General features: G+C 36.5%; 1 protein-coding gene across 6 annotated transcripts in view; it reads right to left on the reverse strand.

Moving 5' to 3' along the window:
- The window catches only part of DPY19L1 (dpy-19 like C-mannosyltransferase 1), a 105,029-nt gene that overhangs the window by 45,469 nt on the left and 41,306 nt on the right, over positions 1-18,254 (reverse strand). For all 6 annotated transcript variants that reach the window (XM_078440645.2, XM_078440642.2, XM_078440640.2 and 3 more), the window contains exon 7: positions 10,758-10,815. In XM_078440645.2, coding sequence (XP_078296771.2) covers positions 10,758-10,815 — 58 coding nt within the window. The remainder of the gene's footprint in view (positions 1-10,757; positions 10,816-18,254) is intronic.

The following is an 18,254-nucleotide window of genomic DNA, read 5'->3' on the forward strand; positions in this document are numbered from 1 at the left end:
TTAGTTTGTCTTCTTCCACTTGAATTTCAGCAAAACTATCCATAACCAATACTTCAAAACTCTTTGTAGTTATCAATGTCAGTATTTTTATGCACAATGCTGCTTTACAAAAAAGTGGGGGTGGGGGGTGGGCAGCATTCCATTTCTGTTTTTACTTTTTTTTTGCCCAAGCTACCCTTGGTTGCAAAATATTTAAAAGTGGCAGAGGGGATCAAATAAAAAATAACAAATCCTAAAATGTAATGTACCAACTCTACTAAAGAACTCACTTTGGACATAAATAAATAACGTTCCATCCCAGTTTTAGTACTCTTATCATTTTTCTGCATCTATACGAAATGTATTAATAAGTCTATCTTTCAATTAAAGGAAAACTATACTGAATGACATATAAACAATCTGATTTTACTACTATTAAGCTACTCACACTAGATGAAATCATTACATCTTTCAAGTCAAGCAGATTTACTTAATTTTATTTTTTTAAGATTTTTTATTTTTTTTATTTTGTAAGTACTCTCTACACTCAGAGTGGGGCTTGAACTCACAACCCTGAGAGTAAGAGTCACATGCTCTACCAAAGGAGTCAGCCAGGTGCTCCAAGCAGAGTTACTTTAAAGACTACATGCAATTACAAAGATCACAGTGAATAAAGGAAATAAACCTTTCCTTTATTTTAGCTCTGCCTCAGACTATTAGATATTTCCACTACTGCTATAGAAAATTTGAGCCAATTCACTTCTCTTTTTAAGCAAAATTCACCATCCTCTATGAAACTGAACATAGATACCTATTTATAAATGAACTATACACACAAGAGAATTCTGAAAAGATTGAAAAAGTCTTTTTAAAATGCATATTTATTGTTACTGGAAGGCAATTTAAAAAATCTGTTAGTTTACCAAATTAATTAGAAATTTCAGTATGATTGATAGTAGAGATATATAACCATACTTTATAAAGCTATCAATCTCTGTGCAAAAACCAAGAAGAAAATATTTAAACTATGTAATTCACAATTTGAGAATTTTCTCCATTCAGACTGTTTACCTACGTTTATTTTATTACCCAAATTCAACTATGGTGCCATCTCTTAGAAATTCATTTCTTTTACTAGCTGAAGTCACTCAATTCTCTAAAACTCAGTTACATCCCTTGTAAAACGTAGGATGAGAAGGCCAAATTACAGAACTGAAACAAAGAGCAAGGTCATCTGCCTCTACAAAGTTAAGAGTGAATGAATGCAAACGTATGGGAAAGTGCTTATTGCTTCTCCAATGATACCATGTGCTTTCCTAGATCTGGTACAAACATAACTGCTGGTCCAGATGACCCCAAGTAATTTGAAAATAGTAAACAGATTTGCTTTAATCAGACCTTAAATCTTAACAAGTAAGTATTTTCCTCTAATTATAATACAGTTCTCTACATAGGATGATAGTTCAAAATGCCTTCTAAAGGCATCACTGTGAAATTTAGGAATTATAGAAGGGAATAAACGTGTGAGCTCCTTCACATGGGGTTACACACTGTGTTACGCACACTCAGACAAAATACAAGAAACTCCTGAATTATGAAAATGAACTCAAAGAAAATCTGTTTCTTTAAACTGTCCTCTCATAGTATATAATTTCTGGCACACATTTCGAAGCACTAAATAATGCTGCAGCATGATATGGCCCAGGTATTGACAACAACAGCTCCAATTTTCTGCTTAGGAAAGCCTGAATTTCAAATCATCTACTCAAGAATCAAAAACCCAGGAATTTCAGCAGTAGGCAGCTTCATTTGTCAAGCTCTATTTTCAAATGGCTTATTTATACTATTAGAGATCTAGCATAATCTAATCTACTTCTCTTCATAATGTAAAACTAAATAGGAGAACAACTAACTCGTGAATTATAAATTAGTTAATATCAGAAAGATCGTGTTTAAGGCTTGTTCTAAGAGTTTTGGCCAGAGCTGATTGATATTTGTAGGGTTAGTCATAAATTGTTGTTGGTATAATGTCTAGGTTTACAATAAATTATCCCCCTTCTGAATGCTGCACACAATATTAGCTATAACATTGCTTTATATTGCTTACTGTTCATTATAATATTGTGTTAAACCCTGCACTTAAACTGCTTCCAAAAAAAGATTTCTGGCCCCCATGGGTTTGGCTACTTTCCTGCAGAGAACGGTACAGGTTAAAAATACTATTCCTGGGGCACCTGGGTGGCTCAGTTACTTAAGCATCCAACTCTTGATTTCAGCTTGGGTCTGGGCTCTGCGCTGACAACACAGAACCCGCTTGAGATTCTCTCTCTCCCCCTCTCTCTCTCTGCCTCTCCCTCACTCACATGCTCTCACTCTCTCTCTCAAAAAAATAAACTTAAAAAAAATTCTATTCCTCAGATGCTAACCATAAAAAATGCTAGGAGTAACAGCCACAATTTGAACATCTCTTTGATGTTACTTAGGGCAGTACCACTATTTAGGAAGACCTTTAGCTCGGAGTGGGCTTTGTGTGGCTGGCTGATGGTGTTGCACCTTGATAATAAGCCAAGTACCTTTCTTGGAATTTTTGTCTCTTTCTGTACCACGTAATGATATGCTGCCCAATTAACCAGTCATATAAATCAATTTGAATTTGTAACACAATTTTGGCTCACACAAGAATTAATGTGGCAGTAATATATAATTGCTAGTATTAAGTTTTACTACCTTAACAAAGAATTTCTGCTGATTCTATGAAAAGAAAATTATCTTTTTTGTCTCTGAACTTTCAGGATATCAGTATACATCTGTGAAATCTGTAAACTTTGTTGGAAAAGCATTGAATCACATCTTCATGCCTCCATCTATTGCTGCAATGACCCAAACTTGACCATTTCTTACTCATTTAAAATAGAAAATATTGTCTGACAATATTCTAACAATATATCTCCTTTACCATGTGGTTGTAAACTATACCTCTCAAAGTGATCAAGAATCAGAATTCTGTCTATAGTATGAAAGTATTAGTCAAGATATAAAGGCAGTATAAACTATAAGTGATTTTAATTGTATTATCAAAATAATAACATAGAGAAAAATAATTCAAGTCACTTCTGAATGTTTAATTTTTGAACTGACTGTATAACGTTAGTAGAATATACTCTTGCAAGAAAAAGAACTGCAAAAAAATCTTGAGTCTTACTAGCAAATTCATTATTGGTAACAGGATTAGTGTACTAATTCTGAAACTACTTCTTGTATATTATAGAATAAAGCAAATAAATAAATTTATTTAAATTGGGGGAAAGAGGAAGATACAAATATGGAGTGGGGGAAAGTAAAGAAGAACCCTAAAATAATTATTGGAGGAATCAGTAGGAATTAATGATTTTTTTAAAAGCATATTTACTAGCCTTCTGCTGAAAAGAGCTAAAAGTAATTACACCCTAGTACCAGTGAGTGCAGCAAGGACCCTGCTTGTGGTCTCTAAATACCATTTGGGGTGCCTGGGTGGCTCAGTCGTGTAAGTGACTGACTCTTGGTTTCAGTTCAGGTCATGATCTCACAGTTTGTGGGTTCGAGCCCTGCATCGGGCTCTGTGTTGATGGTGCACAGCCTGCTTGGGATGCTCTCTCTCTCCCTCTATCTGCACCTTCCCTGTTCTCTCTCTCTCAAAATAAATAAACATTTAAAAATAAATAAATAAATATCATTTTCCACTAAAAGCGTCCAAGGTTCCTTAGAAAACAGTGGATTTGGGGCAGCTGGGTGGCTCAGTCAGTTAAATGTCTGGAGTTTGATTTCAGCTCAGGCCATGATCTCATAGTTCATGAGTTTGAGCCCCACATTGGGCTCTGTGCTGGCAGTGTGGAGCCTGGTTGGGAATTTTTCTTTCTCTTTGCCCCTCCGGTGCTCAGGCTCACTCTCTCTCTCTCTCACACACACACAAATAAACATTACAAAAATTTTAAAAGGGGGCACCTGGATGGCTCAGTCAGTTAAGTGTCTGACTTCAGCTCAGGTCATGATCTCACCATTCGTGTGTTGGAGCCCCGCATCAGGCTCTGTGCTGACATCTCAGAGCCTGGAGTCTGCTTCGGACTCTGTGTCTCCTTCTCTCTCTCTGCCCCTCTCCCACTCACACTCTCCCTCTCTCTCAAAAATAAATAAACATTAAAAAAAAATTTGTTTTAAATAAAAAAAAAATTAAAGAAAACAGTGGATTCCACATCTGGAGATAAGAAAAGTACAAGGTGATCCTGTAACACCTTTTTTTTTTTTTTTTCCCAGAAAGGATATGTTCAAAGACAAATGGGGACATATCAAAGGCAGAGAATAGTACCCAAAACCCCCACAAAATCTTTAGGAATTAATTTAACATAAATATATGTCATCATGTCTGCACTTAGTTTAAATGGATTAGAAAAACGTCTGTGATGTGTAGGAGCATGTATAAGACAGAGAAAGCAAATGTGGGAAAATATTACAATTGGCAAATGAAGTGAATCTAGAACAATGTGTACATTAATTTTTCCAAATAAAAAGCTAGAGAGAAAAAGTAAAGAAACATGTAGTTTTTTGGTACTGCCTTTTTAGGACAAAATGTACAATGGAATTAGATAGAGCCCAAAAGAAGAGACAGAACATCTGTTGGCTTCTACTTTTACACCTGGGAACAACTGCATAATTTAGGTATGGACCTTCCACAGTTTTTGCTGGTGCCAGATATAAAACAGATAGACTTCTAACAACAAAAACTGGAATCTGGAAAAGCCACGACACAAAAATAAATCTTTTTGACAACTTTCCCCCCTCACACCAACCCTGAAGACAGACAGACACACACACACACACACACACACACACACACACACACACACCACACAAATTTGGCAGAGTAGGCAGCAGTGGGGAGGCGTAAAAAAGCAGACAGAGATCTCACAATCTCATATAATGCTTAGCTTCCAGGAACTTGCGGGAAGTTGAATTCAGAGATGGACTGAAAGTAACTAAAAGGCTGAAAACGAACCTCCTCTCAATTCAAAGGCTGGTAAGATCAAAGAGCTAATGCCCTGGGCTGAGCAGCTGGGAAGTTGGATATTGAGCCTAAGAGCAAAGATCTCCTTAATTCAAACCAGAGGCAAACTAAAACAATGAAAAGTATAGCCCTGCCCAACTAAAGCAGGACTCATAGTGAGATCCAGATGCTCAGGGCCTCACCTTACATGCCTGACCCGAGAAAAGATGGTCCTTCTCTGGGAAAAAGAAAAAAACAAATGAAAGCAATTATCTAGTTCAGGCTTTCTCATTTTTTCATACAAAATGTCTTACATAAGATAGAAAGCTATGACACATGCAAAATAGCAAAGAAACAGAACCCACAATCAAGAGATAAACTCTAGTCAACAGAATTAAAGCCATAAACAACATATATGTTGGAATTAACAGACAAGGACTTTAAAATAACTATAATTAGATTTTAAAATTTATAGAATAAGATAGACTGGGTGAACAGATGTGAATTTTCAATAGAGAAATGGAAGCTCGAAAAAAACCCCGAAATTCTAACACTGAAATTCATAATATCTTAAATGAAAAATTCACCGGACTGAGTAGCAGATTGAATGTATCAGAATAAAGTACCAGTGAACTCAAGGACATGGCAAGAGAAAATATCTAAATAGAGACAAAGATAGAAAAAAAAAAAACAAAACATGAATAAAAACAAGAGGAAGAGAGTATCAAAAACCCATCAAAAATACATGGAATCAGAATCCTCAAAGACGTGAAAAGACAAAATATTCGAAGATACTGGCTAAAAATTTTCCAAAACCAATTTAGAAGAATCAACCCAGGGAACAAAGATGTTCAGTGAGCCGTAAGCAGGGCACATACAAAGAAGACCACATCTAAATTTATTACCATCAAACCAGTGAAAACCAAATATAAAAAGAAAGTCTTCAAACCACCACAGAAGAGATGTACTACATTCAGAGTAATAAGAAGAATGATAACTGACTTCTCATTAAACAACGGAAAGCAGACAACAATAGAATAACACTTAAAGTGCCAAAAGGTAAAGCTATCAACCTAGAATTCTTATCCAGCAAAAACACGCTTAAAAAAAAGAAGGCAAAATAAGGACATTTTTAGACAGGCAGAAGCTAAGAGACCCTGTTGGCAACAGATCTTCACCGCAACGCTAAATAAAGTTCTTAAGACCAAAGAGAAATTCTACCAGATGGAAACCCAGATCTGTAGAATGAAAAATATCACTGACACCCAAACACAAATGTCCAGATGTGAAGGATGGCTAGGAGATAAAAAGGGAGGGATGTTTGCAGGGCAAAGGCACAGCGCATACAAAGGCTCTGAGGAAGGAAAAGGAGTGGTCCTTTTGGGAAGTAGAGGGGGAAGGGCAGTGGGACCTAAGCAAAGAGAAGAGCCTGGATAGTGCTGAGAACCCAGCAGGGCCCAGGTCATCAAGAGGCTAGTTTTCTACTATATTATAGGCGGTTTTCAAATCTAATCAATAGATACATTCCCATCTAAGATCAGCACACTTTTTTTTGACTTTGGAGTTAATGCAATTTTAATGTAAATTCACAAATTGATAAACACACCTCTCAATAGCCTGAATAAATAACACATCTTTATACTCACACAATTTTCCAAATTAATGTAAAAAGTAATTTAAACTGCATCATTCTTCTGCATGTAATTCCTCAATGGCCTTCCCACTTACTCCAAATGAACCTTACAGTGACCAACAAGGACTACACAATTGGCTTCTTCCACATCCTACTCCCCATTATTAACTGGCCTCATCCCTTCTACTCGCCGCTCCTGTTGCGATAGCCTCCTTGCTACTTTCCCCAAAAGCCAGGATTCTCCCACCTTAGACAGAAGATGGTCTGACCTTCAGACGCTTATCCACAAGGACAGGGGTCCTTGTTTTACTGACATATTGACATATCCTCAGCATCTACAAGTACCTGGCATACAATGAGCCCTCTGTATACATTGTTTTAATTGAGTTGAATAAACAGAAGACCCAGAATAAATGTCCTGGCCAAAATGTTACCATCACAAAAAAGGGAAGAAGGGAGAGAGGGAAGAAGAAGAAAAAAAAAAAAAAGGAAGGAAGAGAGAAGAGAAAGGGAAGAGAAAAAGTTCCGCAAATTAGCAAGGAAAGATCTCTGTACTTTTACTCCTGAAAGATAAACTGTTGTGTTATCTTTGATATCCTACTCCCTTTTCTGAGAGTTATCTGTCTTGAGAGAAGTTTGGAGAGATTACAGGTTAATCAGAAAACTTAGAATCCTGTCCCTGCTTAGCAACCTTGACTCAAACATTTAACCTTTTAGCGCTTCCAATTATTATGCAAACTGGAATATTATTATCTCCTATTTATCTACCATACAAGAACATCCCAAGGATTAATGAGACTGTTTTCAAAGTGTTCTAAGAACTGCTTTCCAAATCTTAAATAACATAACTGTGTCAATAACTAATTAGGAACATGTACATTATCTCAGTTCAGTTCAAAAATATTTAAGAACCCAATATGGGTCAGAAATATATTATGGGTAATAAAGAAAGGTTAATTAGATATGCCTCTAAAGCAAACCTTTCATATACTACTTTGAATTACTTTGGTTTCAAAAAAAAAAAAAAAAAGAATTTTCCTCCTCACATGTGCCTATCATTTTATCTGTGAACATGTTTCACATAAAACACCATCAGTCATCTTAGTAATAACTTCTAAAAAATCTCATCATGAAAAAGCTAAACAAACCTATTTCACATATAATGAATTTTTAACAGTCTAAAATTAAAGAGAAATATTGTATTTAGGTTTTTTTTGATACACTCCTCTAAATGCTTTTCAATCAGTATGCTAAAAATCCTACAGTATCAACCCATGTGGCATACATCTGATCTTGTAATTAGGAAGGATTTAAAAGGCAGAGCAAAACTGTTAGCTTTCATCTTAGCAATAATTCCCAATTGGGACAGAATCAACATTTAATAAAAAAAAAAAAAAAAGCTTGACAAGTGAAAACATCTACATAATTTTTATTATGAAATGTGCAAGCTCAATATTATTATTACTATGAACAATCAATAAGTCCTTTGTTACATTTTCACAGGTTTCAGATTTGGAGGTTTTAAATTTCTGTTTTAAATTATTTGATTACCTCTTGTATACTATACATTGTGTAGTTCTTTTGTTAAGGCCAAAATGTTCCCTTATGAAATCATCTCAGTGAAAGACTGTTTTCAAAATATACTATCTTAGACTCAAGTAGAGAGCAAACTAAACAATGGAAATAGAATTTAAAAGCAAGTAACAATCCATAACTATTTTTTGGCATACAAACCATTCACTCGCATGATTAAGATAACTCTCCTAAGAAAGAGGGGTTCAGATTAGTAACCGCCAGCAATTCCGGTGAGCAAAACACCAGGAAGCTCTAGAACAGTTCACTAAACATGTGAATAGGTACGACCAGAGTAGATACTTCCCTTCTATAAAAATTATAGACTTTGAGCAACATCTTTAAAATTCAGAAAAAAATAGGGTCTGACAATCACAGTCTGAAAACCAAAATAAATACTAAATTATAATATAAACAGTTTTAGTTACTTAAGTTCTCACCCTCACTTTACCCCAAACTGCAGTTTATTCTACGAAATTTCAATGTTTTTACTCAGAATGGTCACGTTTCTACTCCAAAGCTAAGTTACTGATTAAGTACAATTATCTACTTGACTATTTCAGTGTAACTGCAATTCTAATTCTTGTCACATTTAGTCGACCCTTTCCTAAGTAGAAAGGGATGTCTAAGCATGTTTAAACACACCAAATGGCCAAAAAGTATCAAAGGGAAAGTCTATCAACCCGAAAAATGAACAGAATAGTCCAAATTTCATTGGTATAAACTGAAAAGCTTTGTAAGGAATGATGTTCATGCTATGTGAGCATCAAAATCGTGTAAGAAAAACATAAGATCGGGAATTGACCACCTCTAATTTAGACTGAGGGTAACACAATAGACCTTTCTGCTTAACAGACCATCGTCTTTAAAACTGCACCTTGGCTTCAAATTTTTCTATAATCTCTTTCCTCCAACATCTCATAGTAAACACTCAGCGCTCCTTTCCTCCACTGTTAAGTAGTTACTTCCTAGTTCTTAGGTCGTTCTCCCAGGATCTGTGCTTCCACATGTCCCATGGTCCGCACTATTACACTGAGTGGCATCCACAGTCAAAAAGAGGCAAAAAAATAAAAACAAATTTTTTTTTCTTGCTCAAAAGTCAGACAAACCATGCTGCAATGATTTATCTCAAATGCTCTAATCTCTAAGGCTGCTCTGGCTTTAAATTTCTGTGATTCTAAATATTAAGCCTATGTTAGTTAACATAACAATAAAAAAAAAAGTTCAACCTTGACTCTACAGTTACGTTTCAGTATAATTAGGGGTTTTTAACGTGTGCATATTCAAATACTGTAGACACTGAGTTTATAAATGCATAAAAGGATTAAGTTACTTCACACAAAACAAGCTGAGTTTTTTTTCCTTTCCCTTGTACAAAATTTACCATGAAAGAAAACCAGATAGAGATCTATTAATAGAAATTCATTTACAACTACAATTGATTTAGTGGAAGGATTTCACTGGCATCCTGAATTTATATTAGAATTTAATCTAAACTAAGTTATTAATAATAATACAAGGTAATAGTTACATAACAGTTACTATGTGCCAAACATTGTTCTGGATGCTTTACACTCATGAATTCATTTAATCTCCCCAATAATCTCATGAGATGAGTAACATCATTACACCCATTTACAAAGAGGAAACTAAGGCAGGTGAGACATATGACTTGCTCAGGTCACGAAGCCCCTAAACATCAGAGCCAGGATTTGAACACAGGTAGCCTGGAGACAGAGTCGATACTTTTTTATAATAGTGTTCTCTTTAGAAAACCCTTGGATATGTGCAAATTTACAGGAATAATAGTCTGCAAAGGAGACTTAAAAATGCATCCAAGTTTAACATAGATGCATTAAGACAGAAACATACTATATAGCTCCAACAACACTAAGTTATCCCCTGGGGCACCTGGGTGGCTCAGCTGGTTAAGCATCCGACCCATCTGACTCCTGATTTCACCTCAGACCACGGTCTCCCAGTTCGTGAGATGGAGCCCCGCGTCAGGCTCTGCGTTGACAGCACAGAGCCTGCCTGGGCTTCTCTCTCTCTCTCTCTCTCTCTCTCTCTCTCGCTCTCGCTCTCGCTCTCTCTGCCCCTCCCTTGCTTGGGCTCTTTCTCGTTCTATCAAAATAAATAAACTTAAAAAAAAAAAAGTTACCCCCACACAAGGAAGTTAACTACATCCATGGCTGGCTTATTTCTATTATCACTACACGTGAACTTCTGCACTTTTAAATTATATAAAGAATTGATGCAGACCCATCTTGCTTCAAATCACTAAGAGATATATGGCACAAAAGATATAATATTGACAAAAAGTTAACTTAAAATAAATGCTAGTGTAAAATTTGTATGAAAATAAGATTAAGCATTTAAAGAATGCTACTATAGACTAAATTTAAGGAAATTAAATTTTAAAAAGAAACCTGTATTTCCATCAGCAAAATCTCCTAAATTTTTTAAAAAATATTTGATTGACTACCTAAAGAAGAAACTTGTATTTCTGGAAGTACAATCTTCTAAAAATTCTGAAAATGTTTGTTGACTACGTACCTCTCCATGATTGAAAAAGAAGCACAGCACTGTAACCAGGCCTCCTAATCGGCTGCCGCTGGAAAAGAAGGTAAGAAAACATAACTCAACCGAAATTCAGGTCAACCCTAATGAAACCATGAAATAATATAATACGATAAACTTCTAGTACTACACAAATTTTAGCCACACTAGAACTCACTCTACTGTGCTTATTTACAAAATGGTTTATTCCCTTTACCGTAACATTAGTCAAAATTAGTTTCATTTTTAAAAAGTCATTTTCCATCTTCCAAATGTACCAAAAAAACCTCAAACTGACAGGGAATAAAAAGTTGTGAATAGTCGCATTCCTGGGCATAAAACAAGCTGATATTTTTCTTTTCTTTTTTTTTTTTCCACTCTTTCATACCATATATTTATTTGTGTCCTCCAGCAGTTCTCAAACTATTTTTCTGAAGACACAGGATAATAGATTAAGGAAAGAGGAGGAGAGAAGTGCAGAAAAAGGTTTAGTGGTCATTAAGGTAGAAAACACCATATGGTCTCCTACTCTTGGAAATTCAGAAAGCATGCCAGCCCATTAAAGATTTGATTAATTCATTATTTCCCAAACCCCATCCCAAGCTTTCCTATAGAACATGCTTGGCAAACATCAGTTTACAGATGAAGTTTTTACCTTTCATCTGTTTTCAAAAATTTATAAAAGAATACAAAAATCAAAATACAGCCATCAGGCTTCTAACTCTAGCTAAGAAATCATAATGCCATAGTTTGGCAGTTGAAACAATTAAATCTTCATTTGCTTAGGTAAGAGTAATACGCGTCCCCCCACTCTCCTCCCATTCTGGCCAGAAGCATCTGGACAGGGGATAAAAAGGCTGTTCTAGGTTTGCTGCCTTTCTTTCATCTTTACTCTTGAGGACTTCTACTCTCTTTAGCTCATGTTGTTTTCTCATTATTGTGCCCAAATAGCCTTCCTTCTTTCTATCTACCCAACAAGTACATGTATAACACAGACAAGTCAGGAAGGTAAGGAAGAATCAGACACAGGTATCCTAGGCCATGATACTTACTCTTGGAGATGAATGAATAAGGAAACAGAGGAGATACACGAGATGGCAGAGACAATCCAAGGAACAAGCACACACACCCTCCACATCCCCCCAGAAAGAGATAGGAAGGGCTGGCCTCCCCAGCATAGGTGGCTAATCAGCCTTGGTACGAGAGGAAGGTTAAGTTTGTGTGTTCAGAGCAGCACGTAGTTTCTGGCGTTGCCATTTTCCCTACAGAGTCTTGAGCCCCTCACTTGCTGCTCTAGAGAAGAAGTGGCAGTGCTAAAAGTTTGAAGAAAGAGGCTTGTCTGAAATACCACATGCATTTAAGAATGGAGCTAATGAGGGGAAACAGATGGACTGCTAAGCCATCTTAAGGGATCATCGGACACTGAACACCACACATTTATAGGACACTAATGGAAGAACTGTGTAATTTTTCTCCACCAACTATCAACCTGGACTAGCACAAATGACCTATAAAGGGGCAAAGAAACAGCATACTGGCCAGAAAATGGCTGAAGTGAAGAATCACCAGAAATAAGAGGGACAAATAAAGGAGCCAGAAAGTAGTACAGGCCAGGAAGCGAAAGCCAGCATTCTCCCCTTGGAGGCCCAGCACGTCTTCTTAAAAAGACCAGCAAACAGGCCAACCCCAAATTTCATTGAAAGTCATGAGACTTTAGAAAATGTAAGCTAGAGTTACGGGTTTAAATAAATAAATGTTAATATTTTGAACTTATTCCACCAGAGCAGAAAGTGCAAAGATCTACATAGTTTAAAAATTGGTCTCCTCCCTGCCACCCTTCTCCAAATCCCATTCACCTAAGATAAATAATAACATCTGTGTGTGTCCATTCTCCCAAATCTTTTTCTATACCCATACAAATATATATTTTAATTTGATCATACTACTAACACCTCTCTGAAATATGTTCCTTTGCCAAACAATCTATTATGAAGATGATTCTTAATCAATACATGTAACTCAAGACGTTCTTATTAACGGAGGTCAAATATTACATAGTACAAATGTATTACAATTTGTTCTGTCTTTTCGCTATTATCGGACATACTAATATTTTTTAAATTTCTTACTATAATAAAAACACGTTAAAAAGATGCCTGGGTGGCTGAGTGGGTTGAGCGTCCGACTCATGATTTCAGCTCAAGTCATAATTCCAGGGTCATGGGATCGAGCTCCATGCTCAGCACAGAGCCTGCTTAGATTCTCTCTCTCTCTCTCTCTCTCTCTCTCTCTCTCATTCTCTCTCTGTCTCTGTCTCTCTCTGTCTCTCTGTCTCTCTCTCCTCATCTGACCCTGTCCCCCACTCACACTCTTTCTAAAATAAAAAAAATAATTAATTAAAAACACATTAAAATAAATATCCTTGTACATGCATATACTGGTGCTTTCATTTCTATAGGACAGACCTTACTGTGAGACTGCCCAGTCAAAGAATGAACTTTCCAGAAAACGCCATACCAGTCCACATACACCCCACCACAGCATGTGAGGGGTCTGCTTCTCCATAACACAGAACCTGATGTGCCCGGACCCTTTTGTATTTTCCCCATTGGATAGGTGGTAACTTTTTTCTCACTGTTATTTTTACTTCCTTCCTGCTTATACAGAGCATCATTTTAATGGGTTTTGGAGACAATATGCATTTCTCTTCCGTGAATTGCCTGTTTACATTCTTGTCTGTTTTTCTATTGGATTGTCTGTTTCCCTATTCAAAGATTAAGGGTATCAATTTTTTGACTGTCATATGTGTGACTAAGTCTTTTAATAATTTATGGTGTATTCTGCCAGAAAGAAATATAAAAGTTTACGCAGTTAATTTTATGTAGTTAAATGTCAATATTTTCCTTTATTTCTTCTGCATTTCCTGTCTTGTCTGTGAAGATCTTTCCTACCTCAAAATGATACAGTGTTCTAAAATATCTTCCAGTATCATTGTAATTTACATTTAAATCTTTCATCCACAGAAATGTAAGTGTAAAGCCCTAATTTTGTTCTTTTTGACACAGATAGCCAATTATGCTAACACCATTTATCAAATAAACATTCCTTTTTCCAGTGTAATGAAATTCAGCCTTTATCTACTTTAATTTCTTACAGTATTAGAATCTGTTACTTCCAGCCAATTGACTTAATTCTGTATTTTCTATATCACACTGTTTTTATTCCTGTAGCATTATGGTAATTTTATTTTAAAGTTTATTTATTGATTTCGAGAAAGACAGAGAAAGTGAGCAGGGGAGGGGAAGAGAGAAAGGGAGAGAGAGAAACCCAAGCAGGCTCTGCACTGTCAGCTCAGAGCCCGATATGGGGCTCAAGCTCATGAAACGTGAGATCATGACCTGAGCCGAAACCAAGAATCCGACACTTAACCAAATGAGCTATCCAGGCACCCCACATTATGGTAATTTTAACATATGATAAGGAAAGTTCCCCACCCTCAAGTACTCTTATTTTTTAACATTTTTTAAGGTAATTCTAACCAATGCCCCTCCCATGCACAAAAAAGTGTCGGGTTTCTGATCAGAATGTCATTAAATTTAGAGATAATGTTGGAAGAACTGCCATTTATGTGATGTAAGTCTGCCCATTCAGCTGGAGATTATGTCTCTCTCCATTTATTCAATTCTATTTCTTTAAATAAAACTTTTATGGACAAGCAGCACGGCAGTCAGATAACTAGAGTTAAAACTTCTAGAAATACAGGGATATAATAAAATCTGATCATAGTAAAGTATTTTAGCACTTTCAGATTTTGGTAGATCACATAAGCTGAAGAAAACATACTAACAATTTGAATGAGATAATCAATAAGCTCAATTTTATGAATATATATAGTACTTTAACTATACAGAGAATATGCATTATTTTTTTATGTCCCTGGAGCACCTGGCTAGAAAGACACCTCATTATCTGATTATAATCCAAACCAACCTAAAACACAAAAGAGACTCAAAACAACACCACCAATTTGGGAAATTAATGTAAAATTCCCTTTTAAAAATACCCTGAACAGAAAAAGAATCAAAACTGAAATTTTATGAATTAAATTTTTTTAATGGCAGAGTAAAGACAAGGACAGGGATGTGGAGGACAAGAATAGAAGGATCACAAGTCCGATTTTATCTCGCAACCAAAACTCATGATGAGGTCTGCTCAAGAAGTCTTCCACACTTACTCAATTGCCATACGACCTGTGGGGCTCCAGAACTGGACATTTTCCCAAAGGCAGAAGCGTTGTGACAAAACTCCCCTTTCAGCAAATTACCACAAAGTAGGTTATGGCCCAACCTCTTCCATGAACACGAACAGCTATGCTTAACTAACCAGGGGGGCAGATTTTCCCCTACACTTTCATGTCCTGTATAGTTGGAAGGGAGAACAAAATTTGCTTACCTACAAGGAATATCTGAGTTACAATCGTTTTGAAATGATGTGACTTGCAACAAATCTAAAATAGTGTCTCCAGCATTAACTCCCTCCCCTATGATCCGTACAAACGACCACATAGGTCATTTTATTTTTCTAAACAGAAAAGATATAATAATCAGAAAACTTAAGACTGACTTTTTTTTTTCCTCATTATAGTTGATCAGTTGATATTTCAGCATTCCCTAGTGGTTTAAAAAAAAAAAAAGCTTCTTCTGCAATATTACCACCAACTATCAGAAAATTCTGAAGCTCCTATTGTGTCAGTTTTATAATATTCTAAGTTTGCTAAACATTTACCATATTTACTCATTCACCTCTTCAGCCTCAATTTCACTGGATGTAAAATGAGGGGGTAAGAATGTGAAAGATCTTAAAAATACTTTTCAGTTCTGACATTTAATAACTTATAATTCTCTTCTCACATCTTTAAGTGACATGAATTCAAACCAATCATCATATTTTGTGGGCTTCATTAATCACTGATGTTTGTACCTCCATTTACGAAAAAATCGTAAAACATACAAAGTTCAACACTCAATGAGAAAAAGAAAAACTAATCAGTTAATTCAAAATGTTATTAACTAACTCTTGAAGTTAAGTAACTCTTGTATAAATGCTTAAGAAAGAGAAAATGAGAGAATAATGTAGAAACAACTGAATTAAGAGAATTTCAGTCTCAAGTTAGAGACGTAAGACTTAGACACCTATGATGAAGAAACACCTGGCAGGCCAGATGACGAAACACCTGGCAGGCCCACTGAGCACCTTCCCCTAAACTTACACGTGGATTCTTTGGCTCCTCTGGGGCATTAAGGAAAGCCACAGAAAGTAAAGGTAAGGAACAAGAATGATAATCGGGAAGGCTAGGAAAGGTCTCAGCTTAGCCCTCCCAGTCTATTAGAGGCAACTAATTAATGCCTTTAATTTAACTCTTTGTCTGCCAGGGCCAAAAACATAATCTTTTATCTACTAGATTGTGAACTTCCCAAATCATCATGGTGGCTGCCATAGTGCCTAACACACAGCCTCAGCATTGTCTATGGCAGAGTCAAAAGGTATCTGAGGGGTAAATAAAAACATGAAGACAATCCACTTAAAAGGCGGCTGGCATTCTTTTCTTTCAGGGGAGGGAAGGGAGCACTTTCAAACACCCCACACCTCATGCTACTGCTGTCCTTGGTCACTGGCCTAGATGCAGACTCCTGCTCATCATCAGTGTCATGTGTTCAGTGGAACCTCTACTGTGACCCACCACACCACTTGACTCCCCATCCAGACCTTTCACTGCACCCTTCAGAACCTCCATTCCACGGTAAACAACTTCCTTCACGGCACCCTCAGTCTCTACCCAGATGCTTCCCTCTCCTGTCTTGAAACCTCACCCTCCTCTGAGAAGAAGTTTCCCCTCCCCACACCACCATGCTCCTGAATGGCTCAAGGCCTGGGGGCGAGGCCAGTAGCTTCCTCTGTTGCTACTTTCAGACACCACCCTGGAGCCTTCCTGAAAGCCTGCCCCTCTGAGCTCATTTCTCTCACTTCCCTTCTCACAACAGTTCTCTCCCAATACTCCGGCTTGTTCCCCATAATCCACAGCTATTCTCCTTCATCACAGGCACACCTAGAGTCTTAACTCACAGGAGGCAGGGTTCCGGGTTCCCTGTGCCTCTTTTCCCTTCCTCTCTTACACTGGGGTGGCTTTTTGAGGAGAACTTTTTAACGACCTTTTTTAATGAACTTCTCTACATTTAATGTCTGCTGCTCTGTATCACTGTGGCCACTCTAATCTGTCTCTGATCTCTTCCTTCTCTTATTGAATATTTACCTTTCTCTGTTTCTACTTTATCCTCCGTTGCTTCTCAGCTCTTGTCAGAAAATCCTGGCCATTCTTTTGTAGACATAGCTAGTCATCAGAAAATGCCTTTTCTTCCACAAGAGAAACCAACCAGTCACAGAGCATAATGCATTCATCATCTCATTTTCTGCTCTACTCTATTATTTTCTTTGGTCACTACAGGTTCATGCTTCTTTGATACCAGAAAGAATTTTTGACTACTTTATTTCTAAAGGTATTCCAGAAGCCCTGAAAGCATGGAAGATTAGTCTATATCCAAATCTTCCTTTTAATTTTGCTTAACATCCCCCCTTTCTATCCTGCATAATGATAGTGAAGAGTCACAGTTAATATAACCAGTTTTTCTAGTCTCTTCTCATGATCCAATCCAAGCTATCTATGAAGTGAATCAATGTCCTTTTAGGTTCTGTGGCAGAATAGAGTAGCTTTTCATATCAATTCTTTATTATAGATCAATATACCACTACCTGTTTCAAGGCAAAGTTGGGCTTCTTATTCTTTATGCCAATTTTGCTTTGCTTCCATTGTTTTATTTGACATTTTTCTGTTGTTCATGCTTCATTAAAAAATCAAGCATTATTGTTTATGCAGGCTGGATTTTTGACTAAAATATGTCTTAAATAAGCTATGAATTGCACCAGCTCGAATTTCTTCAGCTTCATGTTCTTGTTGTGGAGGGGGTTTTTTTTGTTTGTTTGTTTTTTGCTTTTTTATTTTTATTTTTTGGAATGTTCTATTAACTTGGCCTGCTAGCACATCTTTAGTCATTTGGTCTAACAGTTGTATATGAATATTTAAAAGATAAGTATTTCTCTTCAGTACACATAAATTGATGAAAGTTATTGGTTGAAAATATTGGCATCTTTTCTCCAAAACCTGTCCCTTTTTAGGTCACTATCTCAGCAAATAACACTTCAAACCAACAAAGTTTGCTACCCAAGTCTGACCCCTAGGAAAGACCCATGGCTTTCCTGTTACTCTGTTTCCTCAGAGTTACCTCTGAAAGTGCTAGAAACGTATTTCTTCAGTAAGCAAATAATCTTAAGATGGGAATCTGAAGAGGAAAAGCTTCAAATGAATCCACTGAAAAAATACTTCCTAAATTGGTAAAATGCTAATAAAGCTTATATGCTAGATAAGAATATATCATTTTT

This window comes from Panthera onca, chromosome A2 (assembly GCF_046562875.1).
Source record: "Panthera onca isolate mPanOnc1 chromosome A2, mPanOnc1 haplotype 2, whole genome shotgun sequence".
In the NCBI taxonomy this organism is placed as follows: Eukaryota; Metazoa; Chordata; class Mammalia; order Carnivora; family Felidae; genus Panthera; species Panthera onca.